The sequence below is a fragment of the Phycodurus eques genome, chromosome 10 (genome assembly GCF_024500275.1).
Source record: "Phycodurus eques isolate BA_2022a chromosome 10, UOR_Pequ_1.1, whole genome shotgun sequence".
In the NCBI taxonomy this organism is placed as follows: domain Eukaryota; kingdom Metazoa; phylum Chordata; class Actinopteri; order Syngnathiformes; family Syngnathidae; genus Phycodurus; species Phycodurus eques.
In genome coordinates this window covers 19,314,019-19,336,063 of record NC_084534.1, presented here as the reverse complement: position 1 = coordinate 19,336,063, position 22,045 = coordinate 19,314,019, and the positions used below count along the sequence as shown (strand labels likewise).

The window sequence follows — 22,045 nt, the reverse complement described above, 5'->3', positions numbered from 1 at the left end:
GTAACTACAGTGGCATTCAGCACTGGCCACCAGGCAGCGTGAGCAGTGGCTCATTTGGATGACAAAGCACAAGCCTCTCAAAACAGGCTGGTTATAGCGAGGCTAAAAAGAGGGTGTAAATTGTACTGTAATTCTTGATTGCTGGAATATTTCGACAAAAGCGTGCCACAGACACCTGGAACCTAAAATAAAAGACTCCTTTAATATAATTTTCCCCCACTAATAGTTGGTTATTGTGACATCTAATTAAAAAGTGCCCTCACGTTGCTAGAGCGTCTAACTACATAGCTGCTGTTCATTCTCAGTCGTGACACACCTCGTCTTTGAAATACTAGCATGGCTGCCGAAAATACACACAGAGGTGTTTTCGAGCCTTACGGTGTTGCCGCTTGAATAATTCAAGCGATGTACTCACTCCAGGGGAGCTTGCTAAAGCCAACATGGTTGATTTGAGGTTTTCAGAGCCCCATATCTTTTCACTCACTCGTCGACATTAAAGGATACACGTTGCAATCAACAGTGACCCTGGGATGCTATGGTGCGATACTCATATACATATACAGGCCACATAGTGTACATGTATATGACCCCAGGGAATCATTCTGACATGCACGTGACGCTTTATAGACCAGCTTGAGCCATATATACTGTGTGTGTATATACTGTATATATAAAATGATACAGCAATTATGTGATTGTGATAATCAAACAAAAATCAGTATAACTATTATTTAAAAAAATTCAGTAAACAAAACTTATAGGCATATTTTCTTTATCCGCGTATATGTCTTGCAATAAATAGCCGACTGTTTAGCGCATCTGCTTCACAGTCCTGAGGTTGTTGTTTTTTTTTTTTTTGTCCTACTAATGCCTCAAGTGTACAATCTCATATGCTGCATTTCCTTTTTCATCCGTTCTGTTTAAGATTCAAATACTGCTTCTTTAATCCAATGATATATTCTCCTCATTGATGCACATTTAAGTCAATATGTGGTTCCCATGGATCGGCATGCTAAATCTTGGCATAGGGCACGCTCAAGTCTCTCAAAAGCTGTCACTTCTTCAATTACATCCATACACCGTTGTCGTGTGTTTTTGTTCAGTTCTTCCCTTCATTACCCTACATTGATTCGTCTGGCTTAGACCACACACACTTCCATGGCTTTCTCAGACTCCTGGACTCCACCAATCAATATTGAAAGTGGGGCTGCATCAAATGATCCTGAAAATTGAGTCAACAGAGCTCATCCCATCAATTTCACCAAGCATTGAGCTATAGACTAAATTAGCATTTGCCTATTACTATAAATGCTGCTCAATAGCACACTGGCATTGAAGCGGGAACTCTGAAGACATTTAGAACATTCAGTTGGCCAATCGAAGCTCACATTAAGGGTACACCCCGATGAAATGTAGACAAACAAGCATTCACATTCACATCTATGGCAAATTCAGTCTTCAATTAACCTGTGCATGTTTTTGGAATGTGGGCGGTAGTGGGTGTACCCATAGAAAAGCTCGGGAGAACATGCAAACTCCACACAGGAAGCCTGAAGCCAAGATTCAAACCCTAAATCTGAGAATGGTGAGGCAAACCTGCTAACCAGTTGCCCACTGCAATTTGCAATTTCTCTTGACTGTACTGGGTAAAAGCCTAATAATGAATTGAACAGGCCTACATTATCACGTCAATAATGTTGCACTTGAATTCGATTAATCACATGATTAGTTTCATGTCATGAAGTCAACTTTAATTTATGGGTGTTGTCAAGCAACTGGCCATTTTTTCTCGAAAAAGGAAAATGTATATGCTTGGAGAAAATTCGGAATGTTGTTGCATTATCTGTCTGTTTGTGATTTCAAAGAATACTGCAAAAAAGAGCTGGAAAAAGCTCTGGTGCCATCACTATGCATCTGTTATATGTCACCTCTCCCACATTTCTTTCAAAAACATGGGACCCGGTATACAGCCCTGTGAGACACCACATGCAATAAGCACTCTATCAATTATCACAAATATAGAAGTACTTTGGGGAAGTGTACTCCTCCAATTACAATATCAAACACTGTTTATTGATTTTTTTTTGCAATCTCAGTCGTCCTTGTGTTGTTTTTCAATCACAGATGGTGTTATCCTAATGAACCACGCTAACAAGCAAGATGCCTCTGGGCTAGTTCCTATGGGCTATTATCGAGATTCATGTTATGTACATTTTTAATTTAGACAGGTGGCCATGATTGCACATTAACTTGTGTGTGTATATATATATCCATCCCATTGTCTGTACCGCTTTATCCTCACAAGGGTTGCAGGCGTGCTGGAGCCTATGTCAGCTATCTTCCGGCGAGAGGCGGGGTACACCCTGAACTGGTCGCCAGCCAATTGCAGGGCACATATAAACAAACAACCATTCGCGCACACATTCACAACTAGGGGCAACCTACTATGCATGTTTTTGGGATGTGGGAGGAAACTGGAGTGCCCGGAGAAAACCCACACAGGCGGGGCCGGGATTTGAACCTTGGTCCTCAGAACTGTGAGGCAGATGTGCTAACCAGTCGTCTACCGTGTCGCTCTTTGCTAAAATCACTGAAGTTATTTTTTTTAGTTCTAGAATGTCAACCATCACTGCAGCCCTCCACCAGGCTTTATGGCAGAGTGGCCCGACGGAAGCCTCTCCTCAGTGCAAGACACATGAAAGCACATGAGTTTGCTAAAAAACACCTGAAGGACTCCAAGATGGTGAAAAATGTTTCTCTGGTCTGATGAGACCAAGACTTTTCGGCCTTAATTCTAAGTGGTATGTGTGGAGAAAACCAGGCACTGCTCATCACCTGTCCAATACAGTCCCAAGAGTGAAGCATGGTGGTGGCAGCATCATGCTGTGGGGGTGTTTTTCAGCTGCAGGGACAGGACGACTGGTTGCAATGGAAGGAAAGATTAATGCAGCAAAGTACATGGATATCCTGGAGGAAAACCTTCTCCAGAGTGCTCAGGATCTCAGATTGGGCTGAAGGTTCACCTTCCAACAATATAATTATTTTCTTCTAGTGGAGAAGCGCACAGTGCAGTGAGTTATTATTTATTATTATTATTATTGCAGAGAAAAGAGGTAGTAATTTGGCATCATGAATCAGCGCTGGATCAGGTGCATGGATAACAAAGAGGAAGGGGTGGAAAAAAAACCTTTCCACAAACTTGTTGATGGTTGCTTTATTTAGCCCCAGTTTGTTGGCTCCTGATGCACGTAATGAAAGCCAGCCGCGATCCATTTCATGGCGCTGCGTAAAACAATAAAAACGTCCTGCGCAGCTTGGCCCGCAGCCTCATCATCCTCATCAATCTGGCTGCGTCCTCACTTAAAATCTGTTCCTACATCCGTCTTCAGCAAGGTGGCAGCCAAGATACAGAAAGGCAGCATCCAAGGAGGCCATTTGACTTGACACATTCATCATTCAAGCTCCTATGTAGCATTAAGTAATGTCAATAAAATTGTGGTGATCGCCCTGTTTGTCTGAAAAATAATTTTCGAATAAATATAATATTTGCTTATGACTGGGAAAATATGCCCGTTTAAAGCTGCAAAAGCAGGCCTCCATTTTGTCTCTGATTATTTCAATAGGAGTGTGTGATGACCACTAGAGGGGAGTGTGGACAACTGACAGTTTGCTAATGAAAACGTGTCCCCTCTTTTGTCTTTCAGGGCCAAAGTGTTTCGGGGAAAGAAGGTTTTCGGAGAGTATGACATCAAAGTGGAGCAGGTACTATGGATCAACGTTTTTCAGGTTTTGCAAAAAAAATGTAATGCCACAATGATGACATTTTACCAGTTACTTCAATAATAATCATCATCATCATCGTGGCTATTTTATCGATTTTTTTTTATTTTTATTTTAAAAGAAATGGTTTTGGGATGTATTGAACAGAATTGGTCAGAAATGTACCATATTTTATTCTAATAATTATCAATAAATAGATATACTGTAATGTGAATAGTAAATGCATACATATAAATAGAATTATTTATGTGATATACAATTGTAAATTCATATAATATGTATAATCATACTCATAATTACATAGATACACCTAAAATAAATGTATTTTTGTAATATTTTGATCATGGAAAACTTTGGAAACAGTTTGTTGCTAAAGAAGATTCAAATAATTATATTAAAAATAATGAAGCAAGTGCAAAAAAAAAAAAAACAATATAAATTGTGTCTTCAAAAAATACAGCCCAGTGTGCTAGTTATATTGAATACAGTATTACGATATAGCATATGCTATTTTGTGTCACATGGGTTCCATCACTTAGTGAGCTAACTATATTAGAACTATAACTGGTGTTATTCTACTTCTACTACTTTTTTTTTTTTTTTATAAAATACTTTAATTCATGCTGTATGATACATAAGGAGCAAAGTATAATGTTGCTCTGATGCCAGTCTTACCGTAATGTGTGTTAATAATTCAAGAGCACTGTGTCTGATGTCTCCTTCCAGGCCGATTTCTCGGACATCAACCTCATCTCACATTCAAATGGAACTTGCACTGTGGACATGCAGGTTGTCAGAGGCGGTGCTAAAGCGGCCAGGTGAATACCGTGCATCCATCAAATCACGATTGTCTCACATTTGCACGGATTAGATAGTTTCTCCCCCTTTTGAATATCGCTAGTGGTAAAGCATGTTTTATGTTATCCTTCTTTAACCAACACTGGAAATGAGGACACCAGCACTCTAATCATGTTTTGTGGCTGCTTTGTATGCACACGCACACTCTGTTTATGGTGAGAAGAGCTCGAAAGGCGTCGAGGGATGGGGGCGAAGGCGCATAGATGATTGTTTACACATCACTGTCAGTCAAATACAAAGATTTTGCGAACGGATTTGAGTCTGTTGTTAAGATCCCACTTCTCTTGCTAACAAGGAATCTATCTATCTATCTATCTATCTATCTATCTATCTATCTATCTATCTATCTATCTATCTATCTATCTATCTATCTATCTATCTATCTATCTATCTATCTATCTATCTATCTATCTATCTATCTATCTATCTATCTATCTATCTATCTATCTATCTATCTATCTATCTATCTATCTATCTATCTATCTATCTATCTATCTATCTATCCGTCCGTCCGTCCGTCCGTCCGTCCGCCTGCCCGCCTGTCCGTAACACTCTTGACCACAGTAACAAGCTACATAGTTCTTGACTTCTTTGGTTTAAATGTGCCGTTTTTCAGGGATTTTGGCCAGTCCCAGCGGTTCTACCTGAATAGATTCTGCCTCGAGAATTCATATGATTGCCCCCAAATTTGATATGTGTGTACTTGTTTTTTGACAACCATATGGCAACTAGCCAGTCAATAGCTAAATAGCTAGCAACTAGCGAGAGATGCTAATGTAGCAGTCTACATCTTTGCTCACCTGTTTAGCAGCACAAACTGCTGGCATCAAAAGCAGTCACACAAGATCCAAATCAAAGTTCTTTGTTCACAAACAGTTGCTCGATACGAGACAGATTGGACAGATAGCGAGAGACTAACAAGAGATGCTAACATAACAGTCTGCATCGTCATTGTCTTGTCAAACAGCACAAACAGATGCCCTAAATGCTTATCCCCAGTTACACAACATCCAAAGTACTTTGTTTGCAAAACGTTGCTCAATACCTGCTCCAGCTCCAGGGCCAGTCGGTTGCTAAAGAGCTAGCAGCTGGAGATGCTAACATAACAATATACATCTTTGCTCTCTTGTCAAACAGCAAAAAACAGATGGCTTCAAATTGAAGTCCTTTGTCCGCAAAAAGTGGTACAGTTAAAGAAAAGAAAGAAAGAAATATACCTAAACACACGCAGAATCAATATTTATATGCTTGCTGAATGAGGTCTAGTGAAGTCCAGTTACGTCACAACATTTAAGTTATTTTTTTCCTCCAAAACATTCAGAATTCAACTTTTTAGGTCCCACTCTGACAAAATGGTTGCCAAAACCTTTAACCACTAGCAGAAGGAAACTGGGATGACCTTGAGCTTGTTGGTCACATCTGATTAAAATGTACGTCTGCCCTTTCCTCCATGTGAGTAATGAAGAGATTAGGCTGCTCCGTTAATTGCTGAGTCCTCTCCAACGGAGCACTTGAGGTTCCTCAGAGTGTCTGATTAGTATTCTTGGTGCACAAACAGCCGGTGGTGGTCACACTGAGCGAGATGTTTGCTCCTCTTGTCTTTCTTTTTTAGCCCACCACTCTTTTAAGCACTACATTTTTAGTATTTCTTTTTTTCTTTTTTTTCTTACATGACTTCATTTCGTGCACACACGTGGAGATAAATGAATAAAGAACAAGCGAGTCGTGCTCAGTCAACGTCGGCCTGCCGCTGAGCTTAGCTCCCATTATGATTGATTTAATTTGATTCTCCATGCAGAATGCAGACCACCATGTAGGAACATGATTGGACAAAGGTTTTAGAGGCTCATTGAGAAGAAGAAATTCAGAAATAGTTCTTCAGGATGGGCATTTTAATACACTATTGGGCAACAACACAATGGTAGTTTCTACATCTCACTCACTGTTTTGTGGTGGTGATGCTACTTGCAAACATTTTGAATTTTCCTTCATAGTGCATGGGCGAAGCAGGGTAGCAAAGTTTGAAGACTAACCATAAAACACAAACTCCTAATATTTTTTTTTTCTTTCTAATTTATCACATCTACTGTCTATTTAACTACAAAGTTTGATTTCTTCACTTGTTCATTTCCTCCTCTGTTGCCGCTCCAGGTCCTTTAGACCAGACTTCGTCTTGGTGCGCCAGCACGCATTTAGCATGGCCCAGAACGAAGACTTTCGAAACCTAATCATCGGTCTGCAGTATGCCGGCATCCCCTCCGTCAACTCGCTGGACTCCATCTACAACCTCTGTGACAAACCTTGGGCTGTAAGTCGTTTTAGCCTCAATATAGCAGAAAACGACATCAACACAGAAATTGGTGTTTAATGGCAAGAATAAAGAGGAAACATAGAAGAATTGGGTCTTATTTTTTTCTGTCATGTACAAGTGTAGAATGAGAGCAATCTAACGTCCATATTAATGAAAATGTGTTATCTTGCTGCATTGGCAACAACTAGCAGAGGCTCGTGACTAGTTTGCTGCCTAAACGGGCTGCTGCAGTGAATAACAGGAATTAAACAAGCAGAAATGTTATGTGATACCATTTTAAACAAAATGTTCCACTGCGCTATATTCCTATTTTTTAAACATGGCAGTTGATGTTGGCAGTAGGGTAAGACTTTTAATTGACCGCAGAGGAGGAATTACACTATAAACAAAAAGCAGAAAGACAACCATTTGAAAAGCATCCAAGGGAAATGTTCTCTTTTGAGTCTTTTTGGCTGTGATGAATGAACAGGCAGAATTTTCCAGAGGATGTTCATTTAAAGACTCTGTGAAGTGAAATCTGAGATTTGTTGCCAAAAATTGTTGCCATCCAGCGGCACAGTGGACAACTGGTTAGAGCATCTGCCTCACAGTTCTGAGGACCGGGGTTTAATCCCCGACCCCGCCCGTGTGGAGTTTGCATGTTCTCCCCGTGCCTGCGTGGGTTTTCTCCGGGCACTCCGGTTTCCTCCCACATCCCAAAAACATGCATGCTAGGTTAATTGACGACTCTAAATTGCCCGTAGGTGTGAATGTAAGTGCGAATGGTTGTTTGTTTGTATGTGCCCTGCGATTGGCTGGCAGCCAGTTCGGGGTGTACCCCGCCTCCTGCCCGATGTTAGCTGGAATGGGCTCCACCACACCCGCGACCCTAGTGAGGAGAAGCGGCTCAGAAAATGGATGAATGGATGGATGGATGGATACATACACATTCGCCTCACAGTTCAGAGGTCGTTGGTTCAAATCCGGGTTCCCGCCTCCCTGAGTGGAATTTTCATCTTCTCTCCGTGCCAGTGTGGGTTTTATTTTAAGTCCAGCTTGACAACCAGCACATGGACACATCCTTCATGCCAATGTGGCCACTTTAGAGCGCGCGCCTTGTTGTCGTGGCATGGAAAAGCCCCACTACTACCTATAGGGATATATTCCAGCCAATTGAGGCTTCAATTGTATGTATTTTCATGCCTCGAACATTAAATCACACACTTATTAAAAATACTTAACATGTATATAGTTCATCATATGTTGTTATTGAATTTGCCCTCCTTGACTTGTGCTTGTCTTCCTTTATTCTTTTCTTCATCTGTAGTTTTCCCAGCTGATTAACAATCAAAAGAGGCTGGGTGGTGACAAATTCCCTGTTATTGATCAGACATTCTACCCCAACTACAAGGACATGGTGAGCATTTCTACCTTTAAAATTGTTTTTTTTTCGTCCCCTATTATTACACATGAAATATTATTTATGAGGTTTCTGAAGGGGCGGCACGGTGGCCGACTGGTTAAAGCGTCAGCCTCACAGTTCTGAGGTGCGGGGTTCAATCCCCGTCCCCGCCTGTGTGGAATTTGCATGTTCTCCCCGTGCCTGCGTGGGTTTTCTCCAGGCACTTCGGTTTCCTCCCACATCCCAAAAACATGCATGAATTGGAGACTCTAAATTGCCCGTAGGCACGACTGTGAGTGCGAATGGTTGTTAGTTTCTATGTGCCCTGCGATTGGCTGGCAACCAGTTCAGGGTGTACCCTGCCTCCTGCCTGATGACAGCTGGGATAGGCTCCAGCACGCCCGCGACCCTTGTGAGGAGAAGCGGCTCAGAAAATGGATGGTTGGATGGATGGATGGAGGTTTCTGAAGGGGGAAAAAAAACAGGTCTTGCAGTCAATTGCTGTATCTTGCATCTATTGAAACATTTTAGCTTTAGATAATTATTATGATTATTTTTTACCTTTAGGAAAAAATAAAAAAGTATGTTACACAAGATTCCATTCAAACATTTTATATACAATCTTTTTTGGTGCAAAGAAATACAAAAAACAAGAAAAAACAAAAAAAACAACAACAAAAAACAACCACACACCACTATTTTGACAAAAACAGACATAAATACAAATCCCCAAAAATTTCTTCAGTATAAAACATGCATTGTTGCATAATACTTCACTAAAACCATAGATAATCATTATGTGTTAATGATTAATACATACCAAACAAATCATGCAACAATAATATATAGTTGTAAAATATACTGACTTACTGTAATATTTGATCGGTGGCTCAAGCATGGTGGTTATTGAGTGATTATGCATTTTTAAATTAAATGTAGTAACAAGATTAGGGAGTATATTAGCTTCTTGTGCGGAAAATAATGTTATCTTAGTCAGAATTTAAATAGCAAACAATGTGAAATTCAGCCAAGGAGCTTAAAATGGTACAGTATATGCTGTAAAAGGAAATGTGGTTAGCTTCTACAATGTTAATGCTCGATGAAATTAAATATTTACAATCACAGGAATTGGTGTCATACTGTATGTAATTCCCATGTTTTGATTTTCCATCCAGTTCCATTGTAACGGTAATATGATTCTGACTGTAATTGTGACCCACTTGTAATTTTCTCTGCATATCAGTGGAAAGCCCAATGTTTTTATATGTATCATAATTATGTTGCCAAACTGAATGTGTTAACCGTCAGCCTCATGCAAATGATGACAAAAGGTCTCACAGAGAGGTAAATTATTTGGAGGTGATTTTCAGCGGCTGTTTCCACCTGCAACTATCATAATTTTGGAGGGGGATTTTATTTTTTGTTTTAAAAGCTCTGGGAGTGTCGTAGTATTTAGTGCTAGTGTTTAGAATTCTATTCAAAATTTTCCGGGGAGTCAGCGCAATTAAGCTTGTAGAGAGCAAATGCTCACTTTTCATTCAGCACTAGAGCAGCAGCTTTCTGGACCAGCTGAAGAGTCTTCAGAGACTAGCCTGCCAATAGAGTGTGAAAATAGCCCAGCCTAGAAGTCATAAAAGAATGCAACAGTTTTTCTGCAATGGAATTTTCAATTTTTCGATGTTCATTAACTGTTTGGTAGTTGGTTTTTAGTAGCACTGTATTAGACTGAGCATTGCACTGTAGTTTTTTAATGTGTGAAGGCACCACAAGCACTGACCAGATTTTAGCATTTTAAATTACAGTATAAATTTGAGTTGTAAAGTTAGTACATAAGAAATTTGATCTTTATTCCTTGTTGTATTCAGTATTCGAGCAGCAGCGTTCTTAACTAGCTGATCTTCCGAGACTTGTTGAAATGGAGTGAAGTTTCAAACAGCCTAGATGTCACAAAAGCGTGCACTAGGTTTTCTGCAACGGGAAATAAAACTTTTGCAATATGCAGTAGCTGTTCAGCGGTTGTTTTAGCAGAAAGCATTAGCATAATTTTCAGAAAACAACTTTTAAAGGCACTGGGAACATGTCACTTTAGTCGGTAATGGTCCGCAAGCTCTGACTAGCTTTTAAGTGACAAGAAGCACTTTAAATTACATTCCAAAATGATTTACTGTAGTAAGATAGAACAAGTGAAATAGGATCTCTTCTCCTTGTGCAGCACTCAAGCACCAGCATTCATAAACAGATGGTCTTGAGAGTCTTGCAGCCGCCTGACTATTGAGAATTTTTTTTTTTTTTTTTTTTAATTGGGGCAATTTTGCCATGTTCAGTGGCAGCATATCAGTTGTTTTAACAGGAAGCGTAGTAAAATATGCACACACAAAAAAAAAAAAAAATTAAAGGCTCTGGGAGTGTAGCGGTTTAGTAGGTTATAAGGTATCACTTTTCCTTGACCATTTAGAGCTATTAGGGAAGAAGAAACATTTTAGATTCTATTCTAAATTGGTGTAGTTAAGCTCGTACAGAAGGAATAGGATATCATCATCTGGTTCTAATTGGCACTCGAGCAGCATTCTTAACCAGCTGCTCTTTCGAGATTTTGACAGACTATAGAGCATTATATAATGTAAGCCATCATATAAGCAAGGAGATTTCTGAGGCAATTTTGATTTTGCAGTGTTCAGTGGCAGCACAGAAGTTGTTTTATCAAGTGAGCATTGTGTATTTTGCAGAAAATTACTTTTAAAGGCTCTGGGAGCATAGCACATTAGTACAGTATGTTCATAGAATATCACCAGCGTTGACCCTTTAGAGCTACTAGGGGAGAATAAGCATTTTAGATTATATTCTAAATTGGTGTAGTTAAGCTACTACAGGAGGAATGGGATATCTCTTTTTTTCTTTTTCTAATCAGCACTCAAGTAGCAGCATTCTTAACCAACTGGTCTTTAGAAACTGTTTTGAAGGAGTTTGACAATAGAGAATGAAAATAATCCAGCCTGCAGATAATGAAGGCATGGATTTGTTTTTCTGTGTCAGGAAATTTCAATTTTGCTATATTAAGCAAGTGAAACAATGCTATTTTCGGAGTGAAAGTATACATCCTGGTCAAAGGTAACGCAAGGTTTCCTTAGTGCCTCTGCACTTTTTAAAAACTTTTTTTTCAAAGATCTCCAATAAACGTTAATTAGCATTGCTGCAGCATCCATCTGATAGTAGTAGCTCTTTCAGATATATCAGCCCAATTGACATGAACTCTGTTGCTACGTTACGCATAAGCATCCACATTTGAGCTACACAAGCCAAAGCAGGATATCCCTTTGACTGGAGGCGTCGCAGGAGTCAGATGGAGATGGATTCTTGAGCCGGTCAAGGGTCAGTCATGTCCAGGAAGTCTTTCTCGGGGGCGTGGCCGCCCCTGTACCAGCCGCAGGTCGTGTCGGAGCGACGAATGCATGCGTACTGCCGCGCCTGCTCGCCGTTGAGGCTGTTATCCAGCAGCCAGTCCGTCCACAAGCATTCGTTTTCCCCCGTGGATGCGCACGGCACCGTGTAGCACACGTTAATCTGTCGAGAAATGGCGTTTTTAACTAAAACCCCTTCAGTATTATTATTTGACATTGTAAAAAGATTTGTCCCAGTATCCTTTCACTCATTGCTTTTTCAGTGTCTTAAAATGTATTTTTCATACACCCTATAAAGTCCTCTAAAGTGATCAAATAGTAATGTTTAATATTAGGGGGCAACTTGGTGAAATAGTGTTGTCAGGTTTGGTTAATTGAAGACTCTAAAATGTCCTAAGGTGTGAATGTGAGTTGTGAATAGTTATTTGTCTATACATTGTGCTCTGCAACTGGCTGGTGATCAGTTCAGGATCACCAAAGTCAGCTGGAATAGGTTCCAGCTAATCCGCGACCCTAATGAGGATAAGCGGTATATGAAATGGATGGATGTTTATCGTCTGGTTTGTTGGGTCTTTGTTTATAAAACCAAGCAAACAATAGAAACCTCAGAGAAAATGTTATAAAAATCCAGTGCAGTGACGCTAGCCATATCTTCTTGTTCTAGTCAGCACTCAAGCAGCAGTTATCGAGAGCAGATGTAGTATATTTTGAAACTTCTTGAAACAGATCGACAATAGAAAATCACAAAAGTATGTACTGCTGTACTGTTTTTTTCCTTTACAGGAAATTGAGATTTTGCAATGTTATCCGAGTGGTTTTAGTCCTCCAACTTGCTTATTTATGAGACTGTGCTATTGTGCAGTACATTTAGCCTAGGACAGACACATTCTGTTGTTCAATATGGTGCTTGTAGGATTTTATGTTAAGAAAACGACTTTTCAGTTATAGTTTCTGTTTCCTGAGCCACAATTTCACGTTAAAGACAGATCTGAATATTCATAAAAGGAAGAATGAAAAATCCTGACTCACTCTGCATTCGCAGCCCATCTGGTATCTGTAGTTGAGATTCTTCCTTTGTGAGAGCGATAAATTGTCCCAGGACTCCACCAGGTCGCACTGGCCAATTGAAAGCCTCCCGTTGCTCCACATACTTCCTGTTTAATAGCGCAGCAAAACAGGGTCACCTGTATTTTCCTACACTGTTGCGATTGTTTCGCATTTGGCACAATTATCCGCAGTGTTCACACCTGAGAGCAGATACCCCGCTTTGTTGTTAGAGTCTAACTTAACTCCACACAGGGAGGAGAATACCGGCGTGTACACATACTGGATATCCTTGGCTTTGTCGAACCCTTTGAACATCTGCACGTTTGAAACAAGAAGAAGAAGAAGAACAATAACAAGAAGAACAAGAACAAAGCAGAGGCTCAGGCTGGTTGTGCAGGATTTCCATGGAATAAATACACATTTTATTTTCTAAATTAGTGTAGTTAAGCTATTACACGAAGAATGGGATGCCTTTCTTGTTCAAAGTCAGCACTAGAGCAATTAGCATTTTTAACCAGCTGTTCAGAGACCAAATGGGTGGCAATAAGTTTGACGACTCGCCATAAAACACGACTCAGCTCCACATCATCTTGTGTGTGATGAGGTTCCATATTTTTGTCTAATGGGAAAGCTATTGTCCATATACTCTACCAGTCAAAAGTTTGCACACACCCTCATGCTACTGAATGAGAAACCATGTCCAAAATTTTGACTGGTAGTGTAGTGCACTTTCACTGCAGCACTCCATTGTGTTTTATATCCAGACATACTATATCATCTATTTTGATAGGGTACACCAAAATAGACCAATAAATCTACAAATCTGATGTGCTCTGTGTAGTTTTATGCACTCCTATAAAGCCAGTCTTGTCACATAGGCATTGAGTAGTTTGCGGCAGATCTCACCTTGATCATCTTTATTTCATACTGGATCATCTTCATGTAGGGGGAGGAGCTGTTGCTAGGCGACACAATTTTCTCCCCGGCGATCTTGGCCCTGATCACTGTCAGGAAGAAAGGTGAATTAAATAGGGTGTAAAAATGAAGTGTTATTTACATGTACAGAATATACAACCCACGGCTTCCCCTTGCTTTTGATTCTCCCTTGTCACATGACACTAATTTGTGTACTACTTATACAAAGAACTTGGCGTGTACTGTGAAATTGCTTCATCCAACAGCAAAGAAGAAGAAGGTCAGATTGCACTCTAAAAAATATAGTGTACTGTACATATCCCTAGGCCAAGCAGATGGCCCATAATTACACAGTGTATGCCTATAGCACTGCAATATAAATCTTTTACTGGTAATTAACTGCGACTGTAATAGAAAATAACTGAAGCAGCAAAGTGAAACAATTTCTATCGGCATCAGTTTTCTTTCAGTTCTTAACTAAAATCTGTGCGGTTTTAGTTGGCTGTTTGCTTACATTTTTATCAATTGTTAATCATTTAAATTGATTAATTATGGCATTTTTGTTTTGATCCATGTCCAGCTCATTTTTAACAAGAGCGTACGTACAAAAGCTAGCCATCATCAATCAAGTTATCTATCATTGATCACTAAGAATTTAATTGATCATATGAAATTACATTTTTGTAAACTGAGAACACAAACATTTGAAATCAGATCTCAAAGTCGAAGTTTTTAATATGAAATGGTTAGCGTTCTCTTTGAAACTCTAAAGTGATACTGACACCTACTGGCCTGGCATGCCTATCACAGCTTTTCCAGTTGTTTTCTAAGTACATAATTTTGACTAAGTTGTCATCTGTACATTAAGTTTAATTTGACCCCTTAGTGTGGGTCTTTCGGCCAGGTGGCACGGTGGCCGACTGGTTAGAGCGTCAGCCTCACAGTCCTGAGGACCCGGGTTCAATCCCCGCCTGTGTGGAGTTTGCATGTTCTCCCTGTGCCTGTGTGGGTTTTCTCCCACATTCTTCCTCCCACATTCCAAAAACATGCATTAATTGGAGACTCTAAATTGCCCGTAGGTGTGAATGTGAGTGCGGATGGTTGTTTGTTTGTATGTGCCCTGCGATTGGCTGGCAACCAGTTCAGGGTGTACCCCGCGTCCTGCCCGATGACAGCTGGGATAGGCTCCAGCACGCCCGCGACCCTAGTGAGGAGAAGCGGCTCAGAAAATGGATGGACGGATAAAATTAACTGCTCCAAGACCACCTAGAAGAGTTACAAAGTAACTCTGATGCGGTTTGGTTGCGGCGAGAAAATGATCCAACCGTAATCCAAACGAACAAGCGAGTGAATGACTGAGCAACATAATAGTTTATCCTTAAGTTAAATTACCGTAAACATTTGTCATCCACAAAATAATAAGCCAATGATTGAGGATATTAACAACTAAAACAGAAATAGAAGCATCAGGACAGGAATGGTTAATAGGGAAGGTCTGTGTGTAAACCACCTCAAAATATGCAATTAAGATCCAAACCGGATTGATTTTCTGACCGTACATACACATAGCAAATGTAATTCCGAAAATAGGACTTTTAAATATTCATCTTTTACATGTTTTGAAACCAACATCCCAAAATGCCCTGCACCCAAACCACCTGGTTACTTCCTGTTTTAATCTCTACCACAGCCCGTTGAGGCAGCAAACTAGAAGAGTGTGACGTAACGATGCACTATACTGCATTCTGTCCCTTATGCTATCACAAAAATGTGATTCGCTGGTTGGTATCTGAACGGTCGGAAAAAATAATAAAATGCAGCAATTATAATTTAATGGCACTTCTTCAACCACAGTATTATATCACTGAAAAATGACTATCACTCTGCTCTCTTATCAACTCTTCCAATAGACCCTTAAAATAGTCTTGGCAAATTAGCTGACCCACTTAAATCTTCTCCTGTGAGCGTAATAATGGCTACATGCCACCTGTTAATGGTAAGTAACACACCCTGGTCTCGCATTGCTATGTGTATAGATCAAGTGGTTGGCAGCCTGAGGTTTGTTTGCAGCCAAATGTGGAGAAGGTATCAATATTCTTCAAGCAATTAGCCAAAAAATACAAGAGTAAAGTGCTTTTCCATCAGTGAAAATTAATGAATTCATTACACAGAGGCCTCCCATACCTTTAACTTAAAAATAATTGGATCTCTTTCAAGGAAGATTTGCATTTGGATATTTAATGGGCCTTTAACAAATGTTTAAAAAGAAAACTATAAAAAAAAAACTATAACAACTATAAAAAGCATCCATCCATCCAGCAAACCATTTTTTTAACCTTTTATCCTCACTAGGGCGCCTATCCAAACAAAGTGTGAGCATTGACATCAGATTTTTTAGAATTGACTAATTTGCTGCCTAAATGGGCTGCCACAGAGAGTAAACAAAGTAAACAGGCACAGGTTTTGTGTGTGGACTGTTCTAAATGATTGTTTACTCACTGATGACTTAATTTTTGCGGGACTGTTTTGAACCAATAAAAAGTCCCTTATTTTTTTTTTTTAGGGATACATGAGCCTCACAAGAACAAAATATTGCAAACTTTAACCATGAGAACTGATGTAGTAAAAAACTACCCTCCTCCCAGATGAATCGGGACCCTTGTCATCCTCACAAAGCTGCACTGTCAGTGGTCTTTCACACTGATATTGTTAGTATGCAGACCATTGGGCCCAGCCTATAGACATGGAAATGAAGTGGAAGGAAGGGGAGAGCGTTGGAGTAAGCTGGCTTGGCCTCTGTCCAGCACACACACACACACACACACTAACACACACATGGACATGGCTTGGGAATCTTTCAAGGTTTGTACAGATGGGATATTAGTCAGATGTTCGGCTTTATTCAAAAGTTGCACTGACTCTCACGACACTGTCAGGTCAACCGAAGGTCGCCACGAGCCAACGCTTACAAAGCAACCAGCACAGTGGAACCACTAAATAAATGTGTGTCCCTAAATTGTTGTGCATCCTTCGACAAATGACTTCAGCAACTACAAAAGTTTGGAGGCACATTTAAATGACATAGCTCAAATCCTGAAGACACTTGAATACAACCTGTATCCCTGTTTACAGCAAACATTTAGATTCAGAGCAGCAGATTAACTGCTGAACGTTCATTCCAACGCAATGGAAGCATAAGGGCATTTAGACCACATGCATCTATTTTAATTGGGAAAATGCAGTATTAGCCTTAAGATGTGATTTGTCACGATTTTAATTGGATAATTTTGAGATGAGTTACTTCAAATGTCATTACAATCAATAAAAACTATTTCCTGTGAAATTTCCTAATTAACAACAAACAACTGTAAATATTTTTTTAGGTCGAGGCACTGATAAATTTGACTTAAAGTAAGATGTAGTTTAATGCCTAAACGGGCTGCTACGCAGATTCAAACAGTAAGTAACCAGGCTGAATTTGGGACCATTTTACTTTTTTTTTAGGTCTGGTGTTTGACATAACAGAATTCAAAGTTTAAATGAGGAGTATACCGCACATCCAGAAAATGGACATTGTCATTTGTCATTTTGTCGATCATATGGACTAGTTTACTGGCAAAATGGGCATGGCCCAAAATGGAAAAATTAATCAGTTCAATTCCATCACATCATCAACATGTAATGGGACTGAATCACATGTGCTCTTAATATTAATATTGCGGCTCATGTGTTTACTGCTGAAAACATTAGCAGCAGGGTTATTTAAATGTACAATACTGTTCATGGTGAAATTAACTACTATATGTCAAGTGATCAAGCACTGCTTTAGTTCCACCAATACGCTTTGGTCTTCTTCCATCAATCAGGGAGGGCACATTTTGACCGTCCTAAAAATAAAATATAAAAACAACTCCTAATTCTGCTCTCATAACCTAGATCCAATTGAGTCTCTGTTCAAGTTTTTTTAAAAGCAGCTCTCAACCTCAATTTTGCAACACTTTTTGACCCTTTGACAGATACTCCAGCTTTCTGGTGAAGCCAAGTACTCAGCAGTGTTGGTTTTGGCTTGTGCTGGGACAAAAGAAAAAAAAAAAGAAGAAGAATGTAAGAAGGGGTATTATGAAAACCAGGCAACTGCACAAGCACATAGAAAGTAGGCCAAACTATCTGGCACTTTTATAGGATTTATTCTTATGTGACAAGACTACTATCCCGTCACATGTTAGTATTTATTCCTAGGACTACTGTTCACAAGAAACATTGTTGCCTTTTATAATCAGTCCATTGCTACACTGACATAAGCACATAATTTTGTATGTTGAATGGTGGGAAATGTATTCAGAAAGTGGCAAAAGACTGTAAGAAGTTATGTTTTTTTTGGGGGGGGGGGGGGGGGGGTTCATTTAAGCCTCCTGTTGTTTTGGTTTCTTACCAACGTTTACCAGTTAATGTGACCCAATTTAATCATTAAAAAATACAATAACGCGGTGCAAATTCTATTTAAAGAAAGAAAAAGGGCGTAAAACAAGGTAGTTGGAATAAATTTAATCCTAATTGAATATATATATATATATATATATGTGTGTGTGTGTGGAGTTTGCATGTTCTCCCCGTGCCTGCGTGGGTTTTCTCCGGGCACTCCGGTTTCTTCCCACATGCCAAAAACATGCATGCATTGGAGACTCTAAATTGCCCGTAGGTGTGGATGTGAGTGCGAATGGTTGTTTGTTTGAAGGTGCCCTGTGATTGGCTGGCAACCAGTTCAGGGTGTATCCCGCCTCCTGCCCGATGATAGCTGGGAAAGGCTCCAGCACGCCCGCGACCGTAGTGTGGAGAAGCGGCTCAGAAAATGGATGGATGGATGGATATATATATAGTGATTATGCGCATAACAGGTAATACTTATATTTAATCTTTATATTTTGTGAAAGTAAATCAAACTTTAGAGACAAAAAACTATGTAGATGTGTTGTTATTATACCAAATGACCATTAAAAGGGTCCTGAGGCCACCACAGATCCCACTTCTGACATCATTTTTTCAAGTCTGGGGGAGTGACAGTTTATTTTCGTGCAGCAGTCTGGCAATCCTTCATCTAGAGCACTCTAATCAGCTATAAATTTAGAATTGGGGATGCAAATGTTGAAAAAGCATTTGAAAAATATTTAAACATATACCTTTTACCTAAATATATATCTATAAAAAATCGGAATATTTTATTACTATACCAGTCTTGGCACTTTCTTGTATATTTCTAGCTAAAAGAAAAGCCATTAACCAATAATACTGTTAATGCACTTAAACACAACATGTGGCTTGGGTATTTTGGTCTTAATTTAAGTATACTTTAATCTGAGCAAGAAGTTGCCGCAACGTTGTTAAAATCCAAAGATTATTAACTCTCTCAGTAGCCTGACTGATGTGTGTTTTGCTTCCCTTTAATTGGGCTCAGAAGACAAATCATCAGTAAACAATCCTAAGGTGTGAGGGTTTTCTTTTTTTCTTTTTTTTTACAATTTTCTGCCTGAGCAGCAGCTAATGGTCTCCAACTCACCCGTCTCTGCGCTGCAGAAGAGCTGCTGTGGGTGAGCTGGATGGCAGCTGCATGCGTCCACAACCGTGCCTGCTGCCAGCAAGAGGAGCACCCAGACCCCCAGACGCACACTCCTCTCGTGGGACACGGCCATGATGAGACTCCCGCTGGCTCCCACGGCTTAAACAAACCCTGTGCAATCCCTTCAAGTTCCCCCAAAGGAAATTCAGACTTGAAGACAAGTGTAGGAGTAAAAAGATGAGCTCCAGTCGGCCCGGAATGGTAGTAGCTGTGGATAGAAATGATTTCAGAAGTTTAAATTGCCCCTCTGAATTTTAGTTAGAGCAAAAATGGATTAGCGGAGGCTGCTTCTCATAGCCTGGCAGCCCCTCCCTCACTCTGTCTCTCTCTCGCTCGCTCTCTCGAGACCAAGACACACGGACAAACTTACAATAGTTGGATCGCCTGGCACTCTGGTCCTGAATGCTGAGAGGGTCGCGCACAGGGAGCCTCTTATGCACTCTAGAGGTTAGGCACAGCCTCCTCGCACACACGCTGCAGAAAAAAAACAACCATCCTTTCCTCTCCCATTCTCCTTTTGATCTCCTCCCGCCTTGTTCCTTCTCCATGGGCGTCCATAGGTGTTAATTGTTGCCGAAAACGGACTGAGTTGTTGCAGCTACAATGCGAATGCTGATAATTAGATAGACATGGAGAGGGAAACATGGGAGGAAAAGCAATAGCTTACAATCCAAAACATACCACATCACATGTCAAACATGATGGAGGCAGTGTGATGTCATGAGCGTGTATTACGCATAGGTGGATATATAGATGGGACTAAGGTCAACTTCTTTCAGAATGATGACAAGAGAAACTCTCCATGTTGCAAAGCATAACACAGAATATGTGTTAATACTTAATACTTAATACTTAAGTATTAATACTTAATACTTTTTGAAGGCATACGAATGGAATATTCTGCAGTGGCTAAGTCAATGGTGTGATTGCAAGCCAATATAGCATTTTTTTACGCACTGATGACAAAAGTGAAGGCAGCAACGCCCACATACAAGTAGCAGGTGAAGACTTTTTGAAGGAATACATTATTTTTAATGAAGTAAAAAAGTGGCCTGTTCCCAAGTCAAGTAATGTTTTCATTTAAGACAAAAGTCAACAAACAAGAAGGAAGTGAAGACGTTTTGAAGGAAAACACGGAATATTCTTCAATGACCAAGTTATTTACTGGATCTCACGCCAGTAGAGGATACTTTTCACTCACCGAAGATAGAAGAGAAGGCACTAAGACCCACAAACAAGCACTGGCGACTGAAGGCAAAGCATTAAACAATCATTGAAGGCCAAGTTAGTCACCTGATCTCAACCCAATAGAGAATGTGTTTCACTTACAGAAGACAAAAGTGGAAGTGACAAAACCCAGATACAAGCAGCAACTTAAGGATCTCCAGGGTGGAAACACCCACTTTGGTGATGTTCATCGGCCTCATCCTTTCACAGTAATGACACTTTATTGAAATATTTTTGATCTCCTTAGCGTGAAGGAGGAAAGTGTGGAAAATCCATCCATCCATCCATTTTCTGAGCCGCTTCTCCTCACTAGGGTCACAGGCGTGCTGGAGCCTATCCCAGCTGTCAACGGGCAGGAGGCGGGGTACACCCTAAACTGGTTGCCAGCCTATCGCAGGGCACATACAAACAAACAACCATTCACACTCACATTCACACCTACAGGCAATTTAGAGTCTCCAATTAATGCATGTTTTTGGGATCTGGGAGGAAACCGGAGTGCCCGGAGAAAACCCACGCAGGCACGGGGAGAACATGCAAACTCCACACAGGCGGGACCGGGGATTGAACCCGGGTCCTCAGAACCGTGAGGCTGACGCTCTAACCAGTCGTCCACCGTGTCGCCAGTGTGGAAAATGACTGCCCTATTTTTTTTAAACACACTTCAATCACATGTTGCTGTGCTCCTCTTATAGCTTATCTTTTGCACTGTTTTGTCATTTTTCAGATCACAACGCCAAATTTCCCTGTCGTGGTGAAGATCGGACACGCCCACTCCGGAATGGGAAAGGCGAGTGATCCTTTAAAATGGACTGTGTTATTGTTTTGACATATGCCAACATAGTCCTGTCACATTTTGTGTGTGTGTGTGTGTGTGTGTGTGGAGGGCGGTGCTAATGAAGTCACCATCAAGCTGGCGCGTCAACATTCATCCTCCTACTATCTGTCACAGTGTTAAAACGTTTCGAGCATACTGATAGACGTCACGTGTTTCTCAGGTCAAAGTGGACAACGTGAGCGACTTCCAGGATATCGCCAGCGTGGTGGCCATCACTCAGACCTACTGCACCACGGAGCCGTTCATCGATGCCAAGTACGACATCAGGGTGCAGAAGATCGGCGCCGACTATAAGACCTACATGTAAGTAGCAGCAAGCTAATTAGTTCCAATGCAGGCACTTTATGGAAGAATTCTGCCTTTATGGATCAAATAATGTTGGTTTTTTTGTAGACACTGTCAGAGGTATTACCTCTGCTGATGGGTTTGATGCATTTGCATTATTAGTTACCCCCCAAAAAAAACCACTTAATAGCACCCCTGCATATTCCAACTCTGCAGTTGAGTAAATAAATGCCCATGGAGACAGTTGTACAAGTACTTTCATGAAATGATTATGACTGTCAGTCTAAATGAGTGCCATTGTCATAAAACTATTGTGTTGGATTTCATTAAAGGGCAGCAAGTGTACCTCATGTTGTGGCCTTTATGGTTATATCGATGCATGTGTGTTTGT

General features: G+C 40.4%; 2 protein-coding genes across 3 annotated transcripts in view; one reads left to right on the top strand and one right to left on the bottom strand.

Moving 5' to 3' along the window:
* Window positions 1-22,045, top strand: part of syn2b (synapsin IIb) — a 62,890-nt gene that overhangs the window by 27,511 nt on the left and 13,334 nt on the right. For both annotated transcript variants that reach the window (XM_061688076.1, XM_061688075.1), the window contains exons 2-7: window positions 3,705-3,762; window positions 4,507-4,598; window positions 6,790-6,946; window positions 8,256-8,345; window positions 21,259-21,321; window positions 21,530-21,672. In XM_061688076.1, the coding sequence (XP_061544060.1) occupies window positions 3,705-3,762; window positions 4,507-4,598; window positions 6,790-6,946; window positions 8,256-8,345; window positions 21,259-21,321; window positions 21,530-21,672 (603 nt within the window). The remainder of the gene's footprint in view (window positions 1-3,704; window positions 3,763-4,506; window positions 4,599-6,789; window positions 6,947-8,255; window positions 8,346-21,258; window positions 21,322-21,529; window positions 21,673-22,045) is intronic.
* On the bottom strand, window positions 8,927-19,703 carry LOC133409230 (metalloproteinase inhibitor 4-like). The gene is made up of 6 exons (XM_061688967.1): window positions 19,675-19,703; window positions 19,245-19,512; window positions 13,682-13,779; window positions 12,976-13,090; window positions 12,758-12,882; window positions 8,927-11,891 (listed from the first exon to the last, which is right to left on the bottom strand). The coding sequence occupies exons 2-6, from the start codon at window positions 19,375-19,377 to the stop codon at window positions 11,694-11,696; spliced, it is 669 nt and encodes a 222-aa protein (XP_061544951.1). The 5' UTR covers window positions 19,378-19,512; window positions 19,675-19,703; the 3' UTR covers window positions 8,927-11,693.